The sequence below is a fragment of the Dipodomys merriami genome, unplaced genomic scaffold (genome assembly GCF_024711535.1).
Source record: "Dipodomys merriami isolate MVZ:Mamm:240054 unplaced genomic scaffold, mDipMer1.0.p SCAF_6, whole genome shotgun sequence".
NCBI classification, from domain to species: domain Eukaryota; kingdom Metazoa; phylum Chordata; class Mammalia; order Rodentia; family Heteromyidae; genus Dipodomys; species Dipodomys merriami.
In genome coordinates, this window is record NW_027206179.1 from 1,896,756 (window position 1) to 1,919,734 (window position 22,979).

Sequence of the window (22,979 nt, forward strand, 5' to 3'; positions counted from 1 at the left end):
GTTCACTGGAGATAAGTCTCTCAGACTTTCCTACCTGTGTTAGCTTTGAGCGGTGTTCCTCAGACCTCAGCCTCCTGAGTAGCTAGGTTGACAAGTGTGAGTCACCAGCACCTGGTCCCTCCAGCCTTATTTAGTACAATCTGTATGGCGCCTAATGATAGTCTATAAGCTGTTACAACCCACACAAGGGAATAAAGACTCATGACCTCTGAGTGGTTATCAAAATTAAAGGCAACAATACACACATACACAAAGGGACACGGGTCTCCTTCTCAGGATCTCTTGTGTAGTGGTGTGGGTCATCACACTAGCCTAAGAGCCACAGGAAGAACCATCAAGTGGCTGTAGCCGTGATCACATGTGATATAACCTTTGGCTGCTCGAGTTAAGTGTCTCAATTTGGTTCTGTAGACTGAAATCTAGTAGTGGAGATCTGCAGGTCTGTAACCCCAGACCCTGTTCAGGGGGTGCAGTGCTAGTCAAGATAGTGGACTAGGGGCTGGGAAAGTGGCTCAGTGGTAGAGTGCTTACCTTGCATACATGAGACCCTGGGTTAGATTCCTCAGCACCACATAAGCAGAAAAAACGGAAGTGGCGCTGTGGCTCAAGTGGTAGAGCGCTAGCCTTGAGCTGAAGTGCTCAGGGACAGTGTCCAGGCCCAGAGTTCAGGCCCCACGACCGACCAAAAAAAGGTGGATTGTGCTGGTGCCCGTGGCTCATGCCTATAATCTCAGCTATTCAGGAGGCTGAGATCTGATGATCACAGGTCAAAACTAGACAGGAAAGTCCTGGAGACTCTTACCTCCAATGAACCACTAAAAAGGCCAGAAGTGGGGGTGGGCTTCAAGTGGTAGAGTGCCAGCCATGAGCAAAAAGCTCAGGGACAGTGCCCAGGCCTTGAGTTCAAGTCCTAGGACCAGCACGCACGCACGCGCGCGCGCGCACACACACACACACACACACACACACTCGTGGACCCTGACAAGCCATGTTTCTAGCAGCCTTTCTGTCTCCACAACATGTGGAGAAGAGCAGATTGTGGGTGAAGTTGATGCTTCGTCAATCTGTAGAGCAAGTGCAGAGGTGACACAGGGAACTCAGGCCTTACGGTCCCTCCCTGTACTGCTTGTGTTGTGGGAACCCCTCAACCTCAGGAGTGAGGGTTCCACCTCTCCTCCACACTCAGATCTACTGCTCACTATTCCCTCACTCCCTCCTTATGCCTCCTCTTGCTCCCAACCTTTATCTGAAAGGACCACATGTGAAAGAGTAACATGGACATTTTTCCAGAACACAGAAAGCTATATTCTCAGCCAAACTTGACTGCTATAGGAGTACGGTGTGCAAAAGAATGACAACCCCAGGCAGAGATCTACATTGGGCAATCACATCACGTTTCTACCCTAAGGTCCTTTCCACCAAGTTGTGCCCCCTCCCCTCCAGAAGACATGGCAACCAGAATAGACTGGTGTTGCTGCGGGAAGCAAGCCACATCACTCTCAGAGTGACCAGGACAGGGCTGAGAATGTGGCTTAGTGGTAGAGTGATTGCCTAGCATACACGAAGCCCTGGGTTCGATTCCTCAGTACCACATACACAGAAAAAGCCAGAAGTGGCACTGTGGCTCAAGTGGTAGAGTGCTAGCCTTGAGCAAAAGCAGCTTAGGGACAGGGTTTGGGCCCTGAGTTCAAGCCCTAGGACTAGCAAAAAAAAAAAAAAAAAAAAAAAAAGACCAGGACAGAAGGAAAAAAATGGTCCAAAAACACCAACACCATCCAGATGGACTGATTGGGGGTGGGGGGCAAATTCCACTTCCCTTAGAGTCATCTCTTGGCGGAGTCAGCTGGAGGATTCATGCCCCATGAAAGGGATTTCCCACTATTCCTTTCCTTCAGTTTTTGCCACTGAAAGCACAAGGGAAGATGGAAATATCTTGTACAGCCATGATCCAACCTTATTATTTACATCAGCGTTCTCTCCCTCCATGGTATTTAATAACTGTATTTAATAACTTCCTATAATTAATAACTTCCCAGGAAACAAGTGAGGGATTTCCTGCTTTCTTGCTTACATTCATGGGGAGCTGTGAGAACACAGGTTCAATTCATATTTTCAAGTGAACTGGCTTGACTGAGCGCTGGCCCATATTCCTTATCTGTAGTTATTTTTTGCTCTAGGCTTGTGCTCTACTAGAGCTACCGCTTCATGTCTGGCTTTTCTGGAGTAGATTTCTCTCTCTCTTTCTCTTGCTTGCTTGCTTGCTTTCTTGCTTTTTGGAGACAACGAGTCTCATGGACGTTTCTTGCCTGGTTTGGCTTTGAACCGCGACCCTCAGATTTCAGCCTCCTGAGTAACTGGGACTCCAGGTGTGAACCACCAGAGCCTGGGCAGAAAGCCCAGGGAACATTCCAGTGTGATGTTGTAAGATGAGAATTCCTACAGGATTGTCAGCCTTCCTTCCATCCCAAGCCATTGCTGTTGGCGTCAGTTAGTAAGTGCTCAGTTAGGAGCTAGTGGAGTTTTTTTTTACTTCTCTAACGAGGGGTTTCTCTCTGCTGTGGATCTTGCCATGGTGGATGAGGTTGGAGGAGGAGCTGAAGGCTTTGCCGCACTCCTTGCACTCGTAGGGCCGCTCCCCGGTGTGGGTCCGCACGTGTTCCGTGCGGCTGGAGGATGTGGTGAAGTCTTTGCCGCAGTACTTACACTTGTAGGGCTTGATGCCGGTGTGAATGCGGATGTGTTTGGTGAGGTATGAGAAGTACTGGAAGGCTTTCCCGCACACGTCGCACTCGAATGGCTTTTCCACCAGGTGCGTTTTCAGGTGGTCGTGCAGCAGGTTCGATCGGTTGTAGGACTTGCCGCACTCGGTGCAGCCGTAGGGCCGGTCCCCGGCGTGCGTGCTCAGGTGCTTGCGCAGGTAGGAGGCGTTGAGGAAGGCTTTCCCGCACTCCTTGCAGATGCAGGGTCGCTCCCCGCTGTGCGTGCGCACGTGGCGGCGGAGGTAGGAGGAGGCGTGGAAGACCTTCCCGCACTCGCCGCAGATGTGCGGCCTCTCGCCGCTGTGCGTTTTGCGCACGTGGTTGTGGAGGTAGGAGGAGTTGAGGAAGGCCTTGCCGCACTCCTTGCACAGGTAGGGCCTCTCCCCGCTGTGGATGCGCACGTGGCGGCGCAGGTAGGAGTAGGAGTGGAAGGCCTTGCCGCAGTCCCCGCACAGGTAGGGCCGCTCGCGGCTGTGGGTGCGGCCCACGTGGTTGCGCAGGTAGGACGAGGTGAGGAAGGCCCGGCCGCACTCCTTGCAGATGTACGGCCTCTCGCCGCTGTGGATGCGGGTGTGCTGCGCCAGGCGCGGGGCCGAGGCGAAGGCCTTCCCGCACTGCTCGCACGCGTACGGCTTGTCCGAGGCGTGCGTGGGGAGGTGCGTGATGAGGCCCGAGCGCTTGCTGAACGCCTTGCCGCAGTCCTTGCACTTGTAGGGCTTCTCGCCCGTGTGCGTCCGGAAGTGCTCCACCAGGCGCGAGTAGGTGGTGAAGGCCTTGCGGCACTCCTTGCACTCGTACGGCTTCTCGCCCGTGTGCGTGCGCATGTGCCGGCTGAGGTTGGAGGAGCGCCCGAAGGCCTTGCCGCACAGTTTGCACGCGTAGGTGCGGAGGGCGTGCAGGGGCACGGGCGCCGCCGCCTCCTCGCTGGAGCGGCCGCCGGGGGCCGCCGGGGGCCACGCGTGCTGTGTCTTCACGGGTGTCTTGAAATACGAGTGCTCACTGAAGATTTCTCCGCCCTGCGCGTGATCACGGAGGGCCTGGGCGAGGTGGCTTCCTGCCTGGTGAAGAAAGGGTAGAAAGGGTAGACATGTTCACACTTACTAAGGGGTTTACCGACATGATGACGGAACAGTGATGATGATGATGGTGATGATGATGATGATGATGATGATGATGGTGATGATGATGGTTTGCCATTTTGATTGACAGGCCCACATTCCCTGCCCTGTGCATTTGAGTTGAATGGGGGACCCTTACACAAGAACCCCAAACTATCTTGTTCTAACCATGGAAAAATTCTTGACTGTTTTAATAAGATTTTTTTTTTCCTTTATGGGTGGTATTGGGGTTTGAACTGAGGGCCTTGGATTTGTGAGACAGGGGCTCTACCACTGAGCCACGCCTGGAACCCATCTTGAGTACTCAGGGGCGGGCACTGGTAGGAACTGAAACCTGAGGCAAGAGCGTGATTATCAGGGAACCCTGCTGGGACGCCCCGCCCCCTCCCCACGAGGGGACAGTTATTTCTCTCTGGTCTCTCATTCTCCTTCGGCTGATTTCCTCCAAGCAAGTCAGGGTTTTCCCTCATTAACCTCTGGATTCCCCAGTGCTATTGCTTCCTCCATGCTGATAATGCAAGAAGGATGATAAACTATGTCATTGAGACCATGATTCAGAATTTTTGCCTTTTTATGACATTTTCCCAACAATATTCTTTCTCATGGAATGATGCCACACAAAAATGGCGCCCAAATTCTGAGCCACCTGCTTTAGTGTGTGTGTTTGTGTGTGTGTGTGTGTATGTATGTATGTGTGCCAGTCCTGGGGATTAAACTCAGGGCCTGAGCGCTGTCCCTAAACTTTTGTGCTCATGGCTGGTGCTCTATCATTTGAGCCATTTCCAGCTCTTTGCTGGTGAATTGGAGATGAATTTCATGGAAATTTCCTAAGCTGGCTTTGAACCATGACACCTGGCCTTAATTTTAAATCTGCTTTAATTTTAAAGCTGCTGTACAGGTATTCACAAATTGCTTGAAAAATCTGATGTCTAAACTGTGGGTTTGTATACGTATGACGAAATGGGGGGGGGGGCTGCGAAGATGGCTCAGTGGTAGAATGCTTGCCTTACGTGCATGAGGCTCTGGGTTCAATTCCTCAGCATCATATTAACAGAAAAAGCCAGAAATGGCATTGTGGCTTAAGTGGTAGAGTGCTAGCCTTGATCTGAAGAGTTGAGGGACAGTGCCCAAGTCCAGAGTTCAGGCCCCACAACTGACAGAAAAAAAAAAAGGAAAAAAGTTTTGGGGATGGGAGTACTGTAGTTTGCAATCAGTGCCTTGATGTTGGTCAGCTTGCTCACTCACGGCTGATGCTCTACTGCATGAGCCACACCTTCAGTTCAGCTTTTTACTCATTGTTTTGAAGATGGGGGATTTGTGTACTTTTCTACCCAGGCTGACCTGGAACTCTTGATCCTCCCATTAAAGCCTCCGAGTTCTGGAATTACGGCACTCAGCAGCTAGATTGTTTTTTGTTGTTGTTGTAGTCACTCGTGAGGTTTGAACTCTAGGCTTGGGTGCTTTCCCTGAGCTATTCAGCTTAAGGCCAGTGCTCTACCACTTGAGCCACAGTGCCATTTCTGGTTTTCTAGTGGTTAACTGGAGATAAAATCTTACAGACTTTCCTGCCTCAGCTGGCTTTGAACCACAATCCTCATATCTCAGCCTCCTGAGTAGTTAGGATTACAGGCGTGAGCCACAAGAGCCTGGCTTACAATGGTTTTTAAATACTAAGGACAAAACACAGGCAAGCACTCTACCACTTAGCCAAGCTCTCCATCCCCTTGTAAATTTGGGACATCCCAAATTCATTGTAGTGTGAGTGTTTCTCAGACACATTGCTCCCTGCTGAGTGAATACTACATTTTTTCTAAAATGGAATTGAAAATATTATTTTGGGTGAGAAAATAACAACTATCTCTTGTTAATCTTACTGTTCGTATCCCACTGGAAGTGTGTTTCCTCAAAGAGTCCTCCTGAACTGTTGACTCTTTAGTGTTAAGTTGCATTTCCCAGTCTGAAGATAAAACAGAAAAAAAAATTAATGTTTGGAGATAAATGGTCAATTGCAAGAGTTAAAAATGATAGAGCGGTGGGGGGAGGGGGGAGGCTGGGAAGGGAGGTGAAGGGTAAACAAAGGAGGAGGCTGCAATGCTTGGTAAGAAATGTATGCATGGGCTGGGAAGGTGGCTCAGTGGTTAAAGCGCTTGCCTTGCATGCCTGAGGCCCTGGGTTCGATTCCTCAGCACCACAAAAGCAAAAAGAAAAAAGCCGGAGGTGGCACTGTGGCTCAAGTGGTAGAGCACTAGCTTTGAGCTGAAGAGCTGAGGGACAGTGCCCAAGCCCAGAGTTCAGGCCCCATGACCGGACCCAAAAAAAAAAAAAAAAAAAGAAATGTATGCATTATCCTGCCCATGTAATTGTAGCCCCTCTGTACAGTATGTTCTCAAATAAAATAATATTTAAAAAAAAATGATAGAGCCCCAAGTGGTAGAGCGCTAGTCCTAGTCTTGAGCTGAAGAGCTGAGGGACAGAACCCAGGCCCAGAGTTCAGGCCCGACGACTGGACCCCCCCAAAAAATGTTGTAGTAAAAATGATAGAGCCCAACTTGTCTAGGATTTCAAATTGCATCTGGCTGAAAAAAGGGAAAGTAGAAGTGTTTTGACCGTGCCAGTTATTGGCTATTGTTAAGAATGTGACTCAAAGGATTTTTTTTGTTTTTGTTTTGTGTGTGTCAGTCCTGAGGCTTGAACTCAGAGCTTTTTCCTGAACTTTTGTGTTCAAGGCTAGAGCTCTACCTCTTGAGCCACAGCTGTACTTCTAGCTTTTCTGAGTAGTTTATTGGAGATGAGAGTCTAAAGAGCTTTCTTGCCTGAGTTGGTTTTGAATCATGATCCTCAACCTCAGCTTCCTGAGTGCTAGGATTACAGGTGTGAGCCACAAATATAGTTTTTGGCAGTTTATTATGAGCTGATCCTTTGAAAATTCAAATGGATGATGGAGAATTTTATCAGGACGACGAGGAGCACAGATCTGGACAAAGAACATGGGACAAAAAATGCTAAAAAAGGAAGAAGACAAGATATCTTGGACAATCACAGGGAAGACTCAGTGGACAGAAGTAGGAATGGGAGAAGCTGAGGATTCCCCTCCTTCCCAGGTCAGTGGCCCAAGCCTTGTCCCTTCAAAGGTCTTAAAAGATTCCTCCCTTAGCTAGGTGTTGTAATCCCAGCCACTGAAGAGGCTGAGATCTGAGGGTCACGGTTCGAAGCCAACCTGGGCAGGAAAGCCCATGAGACTTTTATCTCCAATAAACCACAAAAAGCAGGAAGCAGAGTTTTGTCTCAAGTGGTAGAACACTAGTCTTGAGCTGAGGGACAGTGCTCAGGCCCTGAGTTCAAGTCAAGGACCAGGAGGGAAAAAAAAAAAAAAAACCAAGAAAAAGATTCCTCCCTATACTACTAAACGTGTTCTTTCCAAACACTCACCATGGAGGGCTCCGCTCTGTACAAGCCACAGATCTTCTTCCAGCCAGGAGATCAGACTGGGTTTGATGGGTTCACGTCCTGTACATGGGGAGATATGCTTTCATGGGGAAGGTTGGAGCCAAAGCCATACACTTAAGGACAAATTGAGGAGCTATGCTTCTTTTTGGTATGGTGTGTGTGTGTGTGTGTGTGTGTGTGTGTGTGTGTGTGTGTGTGTGTGTGTGTGTGTGTGTGTGTGTGTGTGTGTGTGTGTGTGTGTGTGTGTGTGTGTGTGTGTGTGTGTGTGTGTGTGTGTGTGTGTGTGTACATGAGCTCAAACTCAGGGCCTACACTTAAGGACAAATTGAGGAGCTATGCTTTTTGGTATGGTGTGTGTGTGTGTGTGTACATGAGCTCGAACTCAGGGCCTACTTTTTTGTTTGGCATTTTTCCACTTGTGGCAGGTGCTCTACCACTTGAGCCATTCCATCATTTTACTGGTTAATTGCAGATAAGAGTCCCATGGGCTTTTCTGCCTACATTGGCTTCAAACTGGGCTCCTCAGATCTTAGACTCCTGAATAATGAGGACTACAGGGATGAGCCACTGGTGCCTGGCAAGGAGCCATGCTTCTAATGGAGGCATTGGAATTCTTCATACGCTAAACATTGCTGATATTGCCTCTTCCTGTGATTTAATACTCCTCAATCCTGAAGCCCAAACATCTACTGAGTACCCATTAACAAGCCACAAACAGAAAATAAAGTGCAACAAAGAAAAGGTTTTTGTTCTGGAAAACAAACTGGCAGTGATCAATGATTGCTATGGAGTGTAGTACAGAGTCATCTAGATGGTGAGCCAACACAAATGGGATTTACACACAATTGCTAATTCTGTAAAAAGAGAAAGCCATTAAGTTATAGTTTTTTTTTTCTTTCTTTCTTGCACTGTTGGAGATTGCGTTATGTGCATTCAGGAAAGGGCTCTATCACTAAGCTACGTCCCCAGTGCAATGATTTACATTTCTGATGGGAAAAAGGTAACGTCACCTGGGACCGCATTTTGAGAATTATCACAGCAAAGTAAATGGTAGGCCCGCATATCTATGATTTGGCTTTCTGTCCTACAAGAAAATATTAAATATAAATTTTCTTTGTGCTGGGAGTCAGTGGCTCATGGTGTCATCCTAGTGACTTAGGAGGCTGAGATCTGAGGATCACAATTCAAAGACACGGCAGGCAGGAAAGTCCATGAGAGTCTTATCTACAATAAACCACCAGAACATCAGAAGTGGTGCTGTGGCTCAAAATGGTATAGCACTAGCCTTAATCAAAAAACAGGATAGCACCCAGGCCCTAAATTTAAGCCCCACAAGCTGATAAAAGAAAACAAAACTTCCAAAGTTTTTTTTTTCTTTCTTTCTTTTTTTTTTTTTTTGCCAGTCCTGGGGCCTGAACTCTGGGCCTGGGTGCTGTCCCTCAGCTCTTCAACTCAAGGCTAGCGCTCTACCACATAAGCCACAGCGCCACTTCCGGATTTTTTCTTTTTGCTTATGTGGTGCTGAGGAATGGAACCCAGGGGGCCTCAGGCATGCAAGGCAAGCACTCTACCACTGAGCCACCTTCCCAGCCCACTTTTTCTACTCTTTATTTGGACTGAGGAGTTGAACCCAGAGCTTCATGCACACTAGGCAGGCACTCTACCACTAAGCCATATTCCCAGCCCAAGTCCAAAATTTTTTGTTTTTGTTTTTTGGTCGGTTGTGGGGCTTGAACTCTGGGCCTCGGCACTGTCCCTGCACTCTTCAGCTCAAGGCGAGCGCTCTACCACTTGAGCCACAGTGCCACTTCCAGTTTTCTACTGGTTTATTGGAGATAAGAGTCTCACGGATGTTCCTGCCCAGGCTGGCTTTGAACCACGATCCTTAGATCTCAGCCTCCTGAGTAGCTAGGATTACAGGCGTGAGCCACTGGTACCCGGCTAAAGTCCAAAGTTTTAAATGGTACACTTTTGATCAGTTTTCCTTTGTGTCACACCTCAGATATGAATCATCTGTGTGTCCAAATTGCCATGCTGTATATGCTACCTGCACGTTAGTCACCCAGCAGCCTTCTTGCAACAGATCACTCATTGCTACACAGCAGTTCAAGTAACCCTCCCCCCAGTAGTGATCGTGGTGATCAGTGGTAAAGAGAACTCCTAAATTGCTTAGGTGAAAAGTTCTAGACTTCTCAGAAAGGAGAGGAAAAAAATTATCTGCCAAGGTTGCTCATATCAACTGTGGGAAGGAATCTACCTGTGGAACTATGGAGAGGGAAAAGGAATTTGTGCTGGTTTTACTGCAGCACCTGGAAACACCTGGGAAACTCTATGGACAGGACTCACTCCAGATTGTGGTCGGAATCCCCTGGGGGTCTTGGGACAGATCCCTGCAGATAGAGAGGTACTGTGTCAGGATGCATCCTCCTAATGTGTTTAGTGGAGCCCAGAGATCCTGCAGTGTAGCCAGCATGGGACTGCGCCCTCCCCCAGGAAGTCCTAGGCAGGATGGAGTCTCACCGAGTGAGGCCAGGTTCTGGTAGGTCTCCAGCATCACCTCTCTGTATAGCTCTCTGTGAGCCCGATCCAGTAAGATCCATTCCTCTTGGGTGAAGCCCACAGCCACATCATCAAAGGTCACCGAGTCCTAAACAGTCACACACACACACATCAGCCTCAGGCACAAGCAACAACAGCACCATCCCCACATTGAAAATGACATCCCAGTTGGCCCTGAATCCACACCCAGCTTCCTGTTTATCTGCTCCAGTCGTGGGGGCTAGTGACCTTTTTTTTTTTTGTCAGTTATGGGGCTTGAGCTCAGGGCCTGGGTATTGTCCCTGAGCTTCTTGGTGCTCAAGGCTTGAGCCATCGTCCCACTTCTCATTTTTGAGTGGTTAATTGGAGATGAGAATCTTATAGAAACTTTTTTTTGGGGGGGGGTCCGGTCGTGGGGCCTGAACTCTGGGCCTGGGTGCTATCCTTCAGCTCTTCAGCTCAAGGCTAGCGCTCTACCACTTGAGCCACAGCGCCACTTCCGGCTTTTTTCTTTTTGCTTATGTGGTGCTGAGGAATCAAACCCAGGGCCTCAGGCATGCAATGCAAATGCTCTACCACTGAGCCACCTTCCCAGCCCCTCATGGAAACTTTTCTGCTTGGGCTTTGAACCATGATTCTCAGATCTTAGCTTCCTGAGTGGCTAGGATTACAGGTGTGAGCTACTGGTGCCTGGCACCCTTTTGGTCATGAACTCCTCTAACCACTGGACCAGAGCCCCCCTCCTGTAAATTATAGTTTAACATTCCTGCACATGCACTGGATAAATTGTTGAATAAATACTCAAGATAAGGACACTTGGGGTGACATTGGTCAAGATGTATTGTATTCATAAACTGCTTTGTTGAATGGCAATTGCTTTGTACAACTATGTAAAGAAAAAAGAAATGGACACTCCGTTTTTTTTTTTCTTTTCTTTTTCTTTTTTTTTTATTGGTTGTGCAGTTTCAACTCTGGGCCTGGGTGCTGTCCCTCTGCTCTTCAGCTCAAGGCGAGAGCTCTACCACTTGAGCCACAGCACCACTTCTGGTTTTCTTTTTTCTTTCTTTTTTTTTTTTTTTGGTCTGGTCGTGGGGCCTGAACTCTGGGCCTGGGTGCTGTCCCTCAGCTCTTCAGCTCAAGGCTAGCGCTCTAACACTTGAGCCACAGCGCCACTTCCGGCTTTTTTCTTTTTGCTTATGTGGTGCTGAGGAATCGAACCCAGGGCCTCAGGCATGCAAGGCAAGCGCTCTACCACTGAGCCACCTTCCCAGCCCCCACTTCTGGCTTTCTGAGTGGTTTATTGGAGATACGAGTCTCACAAACTTTCCTGCCTGGGCTGGCTTTGAACCATGATCCTCAGATCTCAGCCTCCTAAGTAGCTAGGATTACAAGCGTGAGCCACCGGCGCCTGGCTTCACTCTGTGTTTCTTTTTTTTTTTTTTGTCGGTCGTGGGGCTTGAACTCTGGGCCTGGGCGTTGTCCCTTATGTCTTCAGCTCAAGGCAAGCGCTCTACCACTTGAGCTACAGGCGCCACTTCCCACTCTGTGTTTCTTAATTGAACAAAGCACTTGGCAACATAGCAAATGTGCACTTGTGCCATAAGGGCTATGACTACTTCAGAATTACTGAGGTCCTGGCATGATTTTCAGGCATTAGCCCACCATGAGGAGAGATGCTGTTTCCTGAGGTGACTGTCCTGGGAGCTCAGTCTTTGAGTGGGGCTCTCTACTAGCTTTAGAAGCTCTGGAGTTGGAACTGAAGCCTGGCTCAAGTGATCGAGCACTAGCCTGAGTGGGAGAAAGCTCTGGAGCCCCGCCTGCCTAGAAGGCCAATGTGTTCCTAGCAAGGGCATGGCATCGTGGTGCTTTCTCTGCATACCTCGTAGCAATGTGTCAGGCAATCAGCTACCATCCTCTCCACCTTTGCCTTTTCTTCAGGCCTCTAGAAAGACGACCACCTGGAAGAAAAGAGATAGGAGGCCTGAGAACACAGAGCTCATCATAATTCCTACACCTGCATGGCTAGGAACCATTCCATCCTAGCACACACATGCACACACACACACTACTGCTTATCCATGCCAGGGAAGTCCTGTCTCACCTAGAACTGGGTGAGGGCTCAGGGGCTGTGCTGTCCACTGGGGAAAAGTGCACTAGTCTCACTTTACTGGTAAGGAAATCTCTGGTCAGATGTAACACTATATTCCACCGGGGCTATCATCACAATAATAATATAGGACCTCTTTTCTTTTCTTTTTCTGGTCCTGAGGCTTGAACTCTGGGCTTGCTTGCTATCCCTGAATTTCGTTTTGTTTTTTTTTCTCTCAAGGCTAGTGTTCCACTTTTGCCTTTTTGTGGTTAATTGGAGATAAAGTCTCACAGACTTTCCTGCTTGGGCTGGCTTTGAACTGCAATCCTCCAATCTCAACCTGTGATCCTCAAATCTCAGCCCTCTAATTAGCTAGGAGTATAGGCATGAGCCACCAGTGTCTAGCTCCTCTTTCTTATTTTTAGTGGCATTGGGGATTGAACTCTCATCCCCCCATCTTGCTCACTAGGCAGGCACACTGCCACTTGAGCCACACCTCCAGTGGTAACATCTTTTTTCAAAACACACATACTTGGGATAGTCCTATACAAGGTCACTTACCAGTTGGGCCTGAAACATTCGTAAGCTCATATGTACTGAAGACTTGGTCCCCCAGGACTTTGGAAAGGGGAGTGGGTCTGGAACTTTCTGAATGGCTCAATGCATTGATGGATTCCTATACTAGGAGGTGGTGGAAATGTCTGGTTTGTCTCCTTGGAGAAAGTAAGTCACTGGGGCGTGTTCTTGAAGGGTGTAATTTTCTGACCCCTTCTGCTCTCTGTCCCTGGCCACCACGAGGTGAGCTTTGTCGTTCCATGAGCTGCTCATCATGTTATTGTATCACCCCAAGCCCCAGAAAAAACAGAGCCAAGTGTTCATGTCTGGACCCCTGAAATCCAAAGCCAATCTTCCCTTTCCCCTTCCCTTCCTTTTCCCTTTTCTCCCCCCCTTCCTTCCTTCTTTTTCTGTATGCCAGTACTGGGGCTTCAACTCAGAGGCTGAGTGCTGTCCCTTAGCTTTTTCACTCAAGGCTAGCACTCTGTCACTTGAGCCAATTCCTGAAATAGTCACGAAAATATGTCTACAGTGGGGCACCAAGTGACTCAGAACTGTAATCAGAGAATCAACTGAGATCAGAGAATCAACTAGAATGAAGCCAGCCTGGGCAGGAAAGTGTGTGAGACTCTTATCTTCAATTAACCAGCAAAAAGCCTGAAGTGGAGCTGTAGCTGTAGCTCAAGTGGTAGCACTCTGGTCTTAAGCAAAAAAGCTAAACGATAGTACCCTAAGTTCAAGCTCTAGGACAGATACACGGAAGAGGAAGAGGAGGGGGGGGAGGGAGGAGGAGGAAGAGAATTTTGAACCACTTTACACCTGCTCACCTGAATTCACTGGGATCAATATGTCTGCGAGATGGGAGGAAGCAGGGAATGGAGTCAGCCTCACCAAGCACTGGAAATTCCTTTCCTTGTAGGAAACAACGCAGAGAGGTGGCTTTGGAAGCTTCTGAAAGGGACCTGTGGAGATGAGGCTCTAAGTAGCAAGGATTACAGGGGTGAGCCACGGGTGCCTGGCCCAACTCTCCTACTTATTTGTGAAATTAAACCACCATCTGTCCAGCACAAAGGCACAGACTGACACATAACAGATTAAAAAATTACCACAGCTAAACATCAGGGCTCAAGCCTGTAATCCTAGCTCCTTAGGAGGTTGAGATCTGAGGACTGAAGTTCAAAGCCAGGGCACGAAAGCCCATGAGACTCTAATCTCCAATTAACCACCAAAAAGCTAGCAGTGGAGCTGTGGCTCAAGCAGTAGAGTGGCAGCCTTGAGAAAACTCAGGGACGGCACCCAGGACGAGTTCAAGCATACACATAAACACACGCGTACCTGTGGTAGCCAATGGCCACGAATACCCTATTAAGTCAACAGTACTAGGCAAATCAATGCCAATGAAATCAGAACTGGAGGCATGGCTCAAGTGGTAGTGCACTTGCTTAGCATGCCAACATCCCTGAGTTCAAATCCAGTGCTGTGGAAGAAAAAGTTTAACCCCAACAAAACTGATGTGTTAACCAAGAAATTCTGACACCCGGGGCTTAATGCTAGGCCAGCAGCCTCCTACCACTAAGGTACATGCCCGCCACGTAACATGTATATATACACGCATGCACGCACGTATATTATATATACATAGGTATTTCTGAGAGATTTGCAGCCTGTTGTCGCCAGTGTATTTTAGGCATTTCATCTGTCACTGGACCTCAGTTGCGAATTCAACTTTCTCGCTGGTATGTCGTGAAAAACAACGAACCCATCAACCCGGTCGCTGTGTTCGGGCGCACGTTTCTGACGCACTCGGTCGCCGCTGGATGACGACAGGAGCCCCGTGGACGAAGCCCCGAGCCCGGCAGCCGGGACACTTCCCGCCCGCTCCCCCGAGGACCTGACAGGGCCGCGCGCGCCCGGGTGGAAGCAGGCCTCTGTGGGGTCCGCATGCCGCCACCTCCGCGGCCCCCCAGCACATCTGGAACTTACCCAAGTGAGGGACGCACCCACCATGAAGAGAGGGTGCTCGGGACCGCCGAGCGCAGCCAGCGCCGCCGGCAAAGAACCCGCGGGTCGCTGACGTCACTTCCGCTTCCGGCCCCACGCGTGGAGCCCGTGGCGTTCGGGACTCAGCCCCTGGGGACTCGTAGCCTGTTATCTTTGGAAAGGCTCCAAATGGACTTTGGAAGACAAAATTGCCAGAGGTCGGGGGCGGGGCCCTCGAGGGCGTGGCTACGTCCCGGGGGCGGAGCCACGCGGAGCCCACCCCCCTGGGGTGGAGCCCGCGCTTGGGGCGGGGCGGAGGCGGGGTCTCCCTGGGGGCGGGGCCTGAGGCAAGGCGGAGTCCATGCCCGGGGCGGGGCGGGGCGGGGCGGGGGGGGGCCCCCCCCCCCCCCCGAGGAGTGAGGACTTGCTCTTAAGAGATGCCCAGAAAAGATTTTTCCCTAACTGCCCATGTTCTTAGACCTCTCTGTTGTTAAGCCAACCAATGCTTCACTTGATCTACAGGTCTATCCGTTTCTAGGTTTTTTATTTTTATTTTAGTGCTGGTCCTGAGGCTGAACGTTGAGCAGGCCTAAAAATTAAACTTCAGTACTGCCATAAATAAATAAATTTGAAAATAAACTACATTTTATTTCATCCTTTTTCTTACGCTGCTTTTCACCACACACACACATTTTAAATACAGAGAGAACTTTACTCAGTGACAGTTAACCCAATGATGCTCAAACAACAGAGGACAGTTCTTTGAACTGTCAAATATCTATACATCACATCACATCTTGACTACAAAAACAAGGTGTAGTCAGAATAGAGTGCTGTGCTGCTCAACACCTGAGCAGAAGCAACACAGCAGCCTTGCTGAAGGAACAAGGTGGAACTTTTCTCAATGGCACACAACTGCAGGAACCAGCATCACCAGTGAGCTTGCCAGGTCTCTGTGGCCTGACATTCATTCCCTAGGCTTCTTTCCAGGATGACATAGTCAGTCCCTGACAGCCCTGCCCCTCTGTTCACCAGGGGAGCATAGCATGGAACCCATCAAGAATATGGTAAATAGCTGGGCACTAGTGACTCACCAGTGTCATCCTAGCTACTGAGGAAGCTGAGATCTGAGGATCATCGTTTGAAGCCAGCCTGTGCAGGAAAAGCCATGAGAGTCTTTATCTCCAATGAACCACCAGAAAACCAGAAGTGGAGCTGTGGCTCAAAGTGGTAGGGCACTCACCTGGAGCAAAAGTGTTCAGGGACAGAGCCTAGGCCCCAAGTTCAAGCCCCATGACCAACAAGAGCACAAAGAATGTGGTAAATGAACCTTCTCACAGTCTTGAAATTCCCTGGAGAGTGTCAGGAGGCTTTGTGAATTGGTATGTGGTTATTGCAACGTGAGGAATATATGAACACACGCGTGCATATCTTACATGCATGCGGCTTCTCGCCAGTGTGGGTCCTCTGGTGCAAGATTGGAGCAGTGGGCAAAGGCCTTGAAGCCACACTCCTGGTATCTATAGGGGTGCTCTCCTGTATGGATCCTCCTGGATGGGTCAGGTCAATTGAGGCTGAAAGCCAGCAGCCTGTGCAGGAAAATTCATGGGACTCTTTATCTCCACTTAACCAGCAAAAAGCCAGAAGTCAAACTGTGGCTGAAGTGGTAGAACACTAGCCTTGAGAGAAAAAAGCTAAAGGACTTTGTTCAGACTCTGAGTTCAAGCCCTAAAAGTACCATAAAAAACATTTTTAGGATCTTGAACAACAGGAACAAGGATACAAGGACACATGCACCTCCATGTTTATTGCAGCCCTGTTTACAATAGCCAGGATATGGAAACAACCCAGATGCCCCACTACAGATTAATGGATCCAAAAGTTGTGGTACCTATATACAATGGAATATTATGCAGCCACTAGAAAGGACAAAATAATGGCATTCACAGGGAAATGGATGGACCTGGAAGAAATCATGTTGAGTGAGGTAAGCCAAGAGCAAAGAGACAAACAGCATATGGTCTCCCTGATAAGTGGCTATTAAATCCAAATAAGGAGATATGACAAAGTAAACAAGACTGGAGAAACAAAGGACCTCCACTCACTTGGTCGAATCATTACTAAATGACACCATGCTGATGACTACATATATGGTGTATGTGTGTGTGTGTGTTTGTGCACATTGGAGGGAAACTAGAAAGAGGACACAGAAACAGAGGGAAACTGGAAAACATATAACAGTGGGACCCATCAGCTGCATTGGACATTGATAAAAAAAAAACAAAAACAAAAACAAAACTAAGCAACTCAATGGCAGTGATAGGAGGGAGGGAATGAGCGGGAAAGAGGGAACAGCTGACACAGCGCAAAAGGAAAGAAATGTACATATCACTCCATGTGGAAGAATTAACTGTATTTTCAAAGTTCATAGAACTCATAAACTTCATAGACCATGAAAAGACAATTTTCCCCATGAAGGTTAGAATGTGTTTGTGACTTTAAGTATCACTGTCTGTGATACTTTAAGTATCACAATACTGTGAAATTTGTGAAATTCATGTAATCAATCACAATAAAAAAATTGCTTAAAATTTTTTTAGGGGCTGGGAAGGTGGCTCAGTGGTAGAGAGCTTGCCTCACATGTAAGAGGCCCTGGGTTCGATTCCTCAGCACCACATAAACAGAAAAAGCCAGAAGTGGGTGCTGTGGCTCAAGTGGTAGAGCGCTAGCCTTGAGCTGAAGAGCTCAGAGACAGCGCCCAGGCTGAGTTCAAGCCACAGGACTGACCAAAAAAAAAATTTAATTTGAAAACAAATACAAATCAGTTTTGTCATTTTAACTCCTGCAGCTGGTTTTTCATTTTGTTTGTTTTCCCCCTACTCCTATGGCTTGAAGACACCCAGCTGTTTTTTCCTGAGCTTTTTTGCTCAAGGCCGATGCTCTCTTTACTACTTGGCCCACAGCTTCACTTCCAGCATTTTGGTAATCAGTTAGAGGTAAGAGTCTCATGGACTTTCCTGCCTAGGCTGGCTTTGAACTGTGATCCTCAGATCCAATCCTCCTCAGTAGGTGGGATTGCAGCATGAGCTACCAGTGCCCAGCTTTGGCCATTTCTTTCTCTTTCCTTTTTCGTCGTTCGTGGGTCTTGAACTCTGGGCCTTGGCCATTTCTTTATGCAAATCTTAATTCCATTTTCCAGTGTGTCTTCAGAATATGAAAAACCACTTAGTACCAGTGAGTCCACACATGCACAGGAGCTTTAGAAGGGACAAGCCTGCAGCAGGATACAGATGGTAAGATCAAGGAAGAATGTCTCCTGTTTGTTTATTTATACTCAGAAAACCACAGATAGTTCCATTTTAGGAAATCAGCCCAAACAGGAGCTAGGTGAGGACTGGGAATGTGGCTTAGTGGTAGACTGCTTGCCTAGCATGCATAAAGCCCTGGGTTCAATTCCTCAGTACCACATACACAGAAAAAGCTGGAAGTGGCACTGTGGCTCAAGCAGGAGAGTGCTAGCCTTGAGCAACACAAACTCAGGGACACTGCCCAGGCCCTGAGTAGAAGCCCCAGAACTAGCAAAACAAAAAAACAAAACAAAAACAAAACAAAACAAAAAAACTAGGTGAGAGAAGCAGTGTTTCCCCAAGGGAGACACCAGGAGATGCTCTGACCATTGTGTTGTTTCTGTGACTTTTGTCACAGAGCTGCACAAATGTAACACCATGCTGAAAGTCATACTGAAAGTCCTCAAGGTCATTACCATCGTCCAATCACATGCTTTAACCTTCCCTCATCATCTTATCAACAGGAAGTGGCAGCCAAGCTACTCAACTGCATGCCTGCGAGCACCTAGACAAGAGAACTCCAGCTGCAGGGAACAATTGTGAGCCCAATCCAGGTGGAAAAGCCTTCCTCACCCTGCAGGTGAAAACCTCTACTGCAGAGATGCTCTCTGCACTTGCTGATAACCAGAAACCCTCATCCCCACCCCAAAAGTACCAGAGAACTGCCTGCCTGCGAGAAGAACCTCAGGACACAGGGGAAGTGGGCACGCCTTTGCCTGGCCATCCCTGTCCAGGCCCTCGTGGAAGCTCAGGGTGAAGACAAGCTGTGTGGATGGAGTGGCAGTGGGGGCCCCTTCCTCCTCTCCATGGACTTTGCCGTGCACGTGGCCAGCCTCTGCGTGGAGCCCCCCTACAGATGTGAGCTGTGTGCAAAGCGTTCCCGAGACCCCGCTTATCTGGGCAAGTACGTGCGAACCCACACTGGGGAGAGGCCCACACAGGCCCCAAGAGCGGCAAAGCCTTCGCTCAGTACTGGGGGTCTCTCCTGGCACATGCGCACTCACAGTGCACACAAGCCTATGCGTATAAGGAGTGTGGGAAAGCCTTCACCACGTCCACCTGTCTCGTGGCCCATACCAGAAAGCACATGGGAAGGAAGCTTTTCCTCTGCAAGCAATGGGGCAGAGCCTTCACCAGGTTTTTATTTTTTATTTTTATTTTTTTATTTTTTTGTCAGTCGTGGGGCTTGAACTCTGGGCCTGGGCGCTGTCCCTCAGCTCTTCAGCTCAAGGCGAGCGCTCTACCACTTGAGCTACAGCGCCACTTCCGGTTTTCTGGTGGTTTATTGGAGATAGGAGTCTCACGGTCTCTCCTGCCCGGGCTGGCTTTGAACCGCGATCCTCAGATCTCAGCCTCCTGAGTAGCTAGGATTACAGGCGTGAGCCACCAGCGCCCGGCTTAGGTTTTTATTTTTTATGTCTCATTGAGCACCTAAGAACTCAAGTCGGAGAGAAACCCTTTAAGTGTGAGGCATGCAGAAGGCCTACAGTGCTACCGATGCCAGCAGTGTGGCTTCAAGGCCTTTGCCCACTGCTCCAATCTTGCACCAGAGGACCCACACTGGCGAGAAGCCGTATGCTTGTAAGATATGCACGTGCGTGTTCACGTAATCCTCAAGTCCCAATAACCACACACGAACTCACAAAGCCTCCTAACACTCTTCAGGGAATTTCGAAGAGAATGTGAGAAGGTTCATTTACCAGATCTCAGCCTCCTGAGGAGCTAGGATTATAGATATGAGCTACTGGCTTGGGTTTGTTTAGCAAGAGTAGAGGAAAGTCTGAGTAGACAGAAAGCAAGGAACAATGGAAAGCTGAAGATACCCTAACGTGTCAGACAAATGACTTGGAGATTATATATATCTCCAAATATAGTAGGGTGGGTACTGGGGACTGGTTCAGGACGCTGCATGTGCTAGGCAAGCACTCTACCACTCGAGCCATAACCTGTCCTTTGTTTGGACATTAGGGTCTCACTCTCAGGCTGTCCTTGAACTCTCTCAATCCTCCTGCCTCTGCTTCCTGAGCAGCTGGGATTACAGGTGCACCTCACCATGCCAGATTTAACAGCCTTAATCTTCTGTGTCCCATTTCTTCCATGGTCACCTGGTAGATGTCCCCTCTGTACTGTCCCCATGTCTTCATCTTCCAGCCAGGAGATCAGACTGGGTTTGGTGGGCTGACATCCTATGCATGGGAAAAGTTCAGGCAAGAGAGTAGATGACCCAGTATAAGTCAGAGGTGTCTATTCTACTTAAAGTAGCAAGCTTTACCTCTTTTTTAGGTCTGAGACTTGAGCTTTAGGTCTGAGGACTCAAGCTCAGTACCTGTTGCTTTTGCTCATTGGCTAGTGCTCTACCAACAGAGCCACATCTCCAACCTCCATATCAGCTCATATCACCGCCCCCTCCACCCCTCCACTTTCTCCAATTCTCTGAAACCAAAAAGTAGTGGTTATTACACAGTTTCAAAACAAAACTAACACTTCCTTTTTTTGTGTGGTGGTCCTGTGGCTTGAATCCAAGCCTCCACTATCCCTAAGTCTTTTTGCTCAAGGCTAGCACTCTACCACTTCAGCCATAGCTCTGTTTCTGGCTTTTTGGTGGCCAGTTGGGGATAAGAGTTTCATGAACTTTCCTTCCCTTACCCCAAGAGGCCTCAGGCAGGATGGAGTCTTACCAAGGGAGGCCAAGTTCTTGTAGGTCTTCAGCATCACCTCTCTGTACAGATCTCTGTAAGCTCGATCCAGTAAGTTCCCTTCCTCCTGGAGGAAGCCCACGGCCACATCCTCAAAGGTCATCAAATCCTAAACAGTCACACATACACACCAGCCTCAAGCACAAGCAACAACACCATCCCCGCATTGAAAATGACATCCCACTGTCAGCCCTAGGGTTTGGGCTCAGGGAGGACAGGGGCTCTATCCTGCGTCCACCCCCAGCTTCCTGTCCATCTGCTCCAGATATGGGGGCTGGGAACCCTTTGATCATGAATTCCTCTATTACAACCAACCAGTGCAGTGCTCCTTTGTTTTTTTTTTTTTTTTTTTGGTGCCAGTCCTGGGGCTTGAACTCAAGGAGCTGCCCCTGAGCTGTTTTGCTCAAGGCTAGGGAGTCACATCTCCACTTCTGGTTTATTTATTTTTGGTGGTTAACTAGGACAGGGTTTTGGTGGTTGGCTTTCCTGCTCAGGCTGGCTTTGAACCACAAACCTCATCTTCTTGAGTAGCTAGGATTACAGTCATGAGCCACTGTAGGAGCTGGGTGTTGATGGCTCATGTCTATAATCCTAGCTACTCAGGAGTCTAAAATCTTAGGATTGTGGTTTGAAGTCAGCATGGGCAGGAAAGTCTGTGAGACTCTTCAATTAAATCACAGAAAAAAAATGTAGTGCTGTGGTTCAAGTAGTAGAATGCTAGCCTTGAGCAAAAGAAGGTCAGGGACAGTGCCTAGGCCCTGAGTTCAAGCTCCAGGACAGACACACACAGACACAGACACAGACAAATAAGCTGTAGAGATCAAGGCTTCCTCAAAGGAAATTTGTCTATGTGTGACAAAGTATGAAATGATGCAGGTCAGTTTCTACATACCTGATAGTAATGTGCTGGGAAGCCAGTCAGCATCCTTTCCCTCTACAAAAAGAAAGGAGACCTGAGAACCCAGAGCCCGCCATAATTCCTACACACGCAGGGCTAGAAAACCATTCCTTCTGAGTAAGGCATCCTGTGATCCGGCACATACACACTACTGCCCATCTATGCCAGGGTAGTCCTGTCTCAGCTAGAGATAGGTGTGGGCATGGGGGCTATGTTGCCCACTGGAGAAAGTGTACCCAGCTTCACTTTACAGGTAAGAAGGCTGCAGAGCCAGGAGATGTGACTCATGTGTCCTGATGCCAAATCTCATGGATTATGCAGTGCTTGTTTGTTTGTTTGCTTTGGAGACAGGGTCTCACTGTAGTCTGGAGCTTGGTCCTCAAAGTGCTGGGAATGATTTGAGATTATAGGTATGTAATGCCACACACTGGGGTAGCATTTCTCCTGGAAACACATGTTCCAGGCCTGACTTCTGACTTCTGTAGTCAGCTCAGTGGCTCCAACAAGAACTAAGCCTGGGAAACTGCTTGGGCTCAGAACACTAGATTCTGTTATTGAGAGGTTGGGGGAGAGTGGGGATGTATTTTTTTTTTTCCCTCCAAAAGAAACATCAACGTCAATGTCTCATACCTGTCATTCTAGTTACTCTGAGGATCTGAGGATCACCGTTTGTAGCCAGCCAGAGAGGAATGTCCGTGAGACTCTTAGCTCCGATTAACCAGCAAAAATCCCGAAGTGGGGTTTTGGTTCAAGTGGCAGAGCACCAGCTTTGAGTCAAAGAGCTAAGGGACAGTGCCCAGGTCCGGAGTTCAAATCCCAGCACCGGAGGATAGAGAGCATTCAGCGAGAAGCTCGGCCCGCTGGCACCCAAGACAGCTCTTTAATTTTCCCGCCTTGATGCAGTGCAGCAGGATGAACGGAGGGCCCTCCACGCCAGGGTCCCGGCTGGGCCGCCTGCTTGCAGGGGAGACCCCCGCCGACCACCTTGCACCGGTGCTCACCGAAACGCAAGGCCGGACGGCTGGGCCGCTGTCACCGTGATCCGAGCGGTGAAAAGTGTTCGGCAAACAAAAATCCGCCATGGTGCTTTGGAGGCTTTTCCAATGCGGATCCCAGGGAACGGGAGCACCCCACCTCCCCACCGCCCGCGCGGTCTCCATCAGCACCGGGCCAGGCCTGTCCCCCGAGGTCGAGGTTCCGCGGCCAGACGTGTCCTGCGTCGCTTCGTCTCTGCGAGTCACACGCGCGCTTTCAAGCAGTAACTGACACCGCTAACGGCGCACGCGAGCGCGCCGTGACAGGTGCAGCCGCGGCGGGGGCTGCGACGTCACTTCCGGAGGCGGGGCCCGCAGCGGGGCGGGGCCAGGGCCTGCGGTTCCTCTGCCTTGGAGTAAAGGGGAAGAACTGACTCGGTTCTGGCGCGCTTTGGCTCTGGGTCCGTACGGAAATAGACTCAGAGGATGAGGTTTAAACTTCAGACCTACCCGATGGGAATAAGGGCGGAACAGGTGCTACACTGAAGGCGGGGCTAGCAGGAGAGGCGGGGCTATGA

The 22,979-nt window shown here is 49.1% G+C and overlaps 2 protein-coding genes across 5 annotated transcripts; both read right to left on the reverse strand.

The window, feature by feature from the left end:
• Positions 1–1,281: 1,281 nt before the first annotated feature.
• LOC138813835 (zinc finger protein 778-like) lies at positions 1,282–14,648 on the reverse strand. 4 transcript variants are annotated; one of them, XM_070002322.1, is made up of 7 exons: positions 14,490–14,648; positions 13,334–13,468; positions 11,742–11,820; positions 9,845–9,971; positions 7,307–7,384; positions 5,752–5,834; positions 1,282–3,817 (listed from the first exon to the last, which is right to left on the reverse strand). In XM_070002322.1, the coding sequence occupies exons 3-7, from the start codon at positions 11,772–11,774 to the stop codon at positions 2,504–2,506; spliced, it is 1,635 nt and encodes a 544-aa protein (XP_069858423.1). In that variant the 5' UTR covers positions 11,775–11,820; positions 13,334–13,468; positions 14,490–14,648; the 3' UTR covers positions 1,282–2,503. The 4 variants fall into 4 exon arrangements, with proteins under 4 accessions (XP_069858423.1, XP_069858422.1, XP_069858424.1 ...); XM_070002321.1 differs by lacking the exon at positions 14,490–14,648 and adding an exon at positions 14,145–14,277; XM_070002323.1 differs by lacking the exon at positions 14,490–14,648 and adding an exon at positions 14,130–14,277.
• Positions 14,649–16,010: 1,362 nt separating this feature from the next.
• LOC138813836 (zinc finger protein 426-like) lies at positions 16,011–22,306 on the reverse strand. The gene is made up of 5 exons (XM_070002325.1): positions 22,058–22,306; positions 21,422–21,463; positions 20,512–20,638; positions 19,939–20,019; positions 16,011–17,760 (listed from the first exon to the last, which is right to left on the reverse strand). The coding sequence occupies exons 2-5, from the start codon at positions 21,452–21,454 to the stop codon at positions 17,693–17,695; spliced, it is 309 nt and encodes a 102-aa protein (XP_069858426.1). The 5' UTR covers positions 21,455–21,463; positions 22,058–22,306; the 3' UTR covers positions 16,011–17,692.
• Positions 22,307–22,979: the final 673 nt, after the last annotated feature.

Bases quoted from the DNA above. Each gene is read 5' to 3' on its own strand.
- LOC138813835 (XM_070002322.1), bottom strand. From the start codon at position 11,774: ATGGTAGCTGATTGCCTGACACATTGCTACGAG. The intron at 7,385-9,844 runs GTGAGACTCCAT...CCCCATGTACAG, and splicing joins CCAGAACCTGGCCTCACTCG to GACGTGAACCCATCAAACCC. The intron at 3,818-5,751 runs GTAAGATTAACA...TTTCTTCACCAG, and splicing joins CTTCCAGTGGGATACGAACA to GCAGGAAGCCACCTCGCCCA.
- LOC138813836 (XM_070002325.1), bottom strand. From the start codon at position 21,454: ATGCTGACTGGCTTCCCAGCACATTACTATCAG. The intron at 20,020-20,511 runs GTAAGACTCCAT...TCCCATGCATAG, and splicing joins CAAGAACTTGGCCTCCCTTG to GATGTCAGCCCACCAAACCC. The intron at 17,761-19,938 runs GTGACCATGGAA...ATCCTGCTGCAG, and splicing joins ACAGAGGGGACATCTACCAG to GCTTGTCCCTTCTAAAGCTC.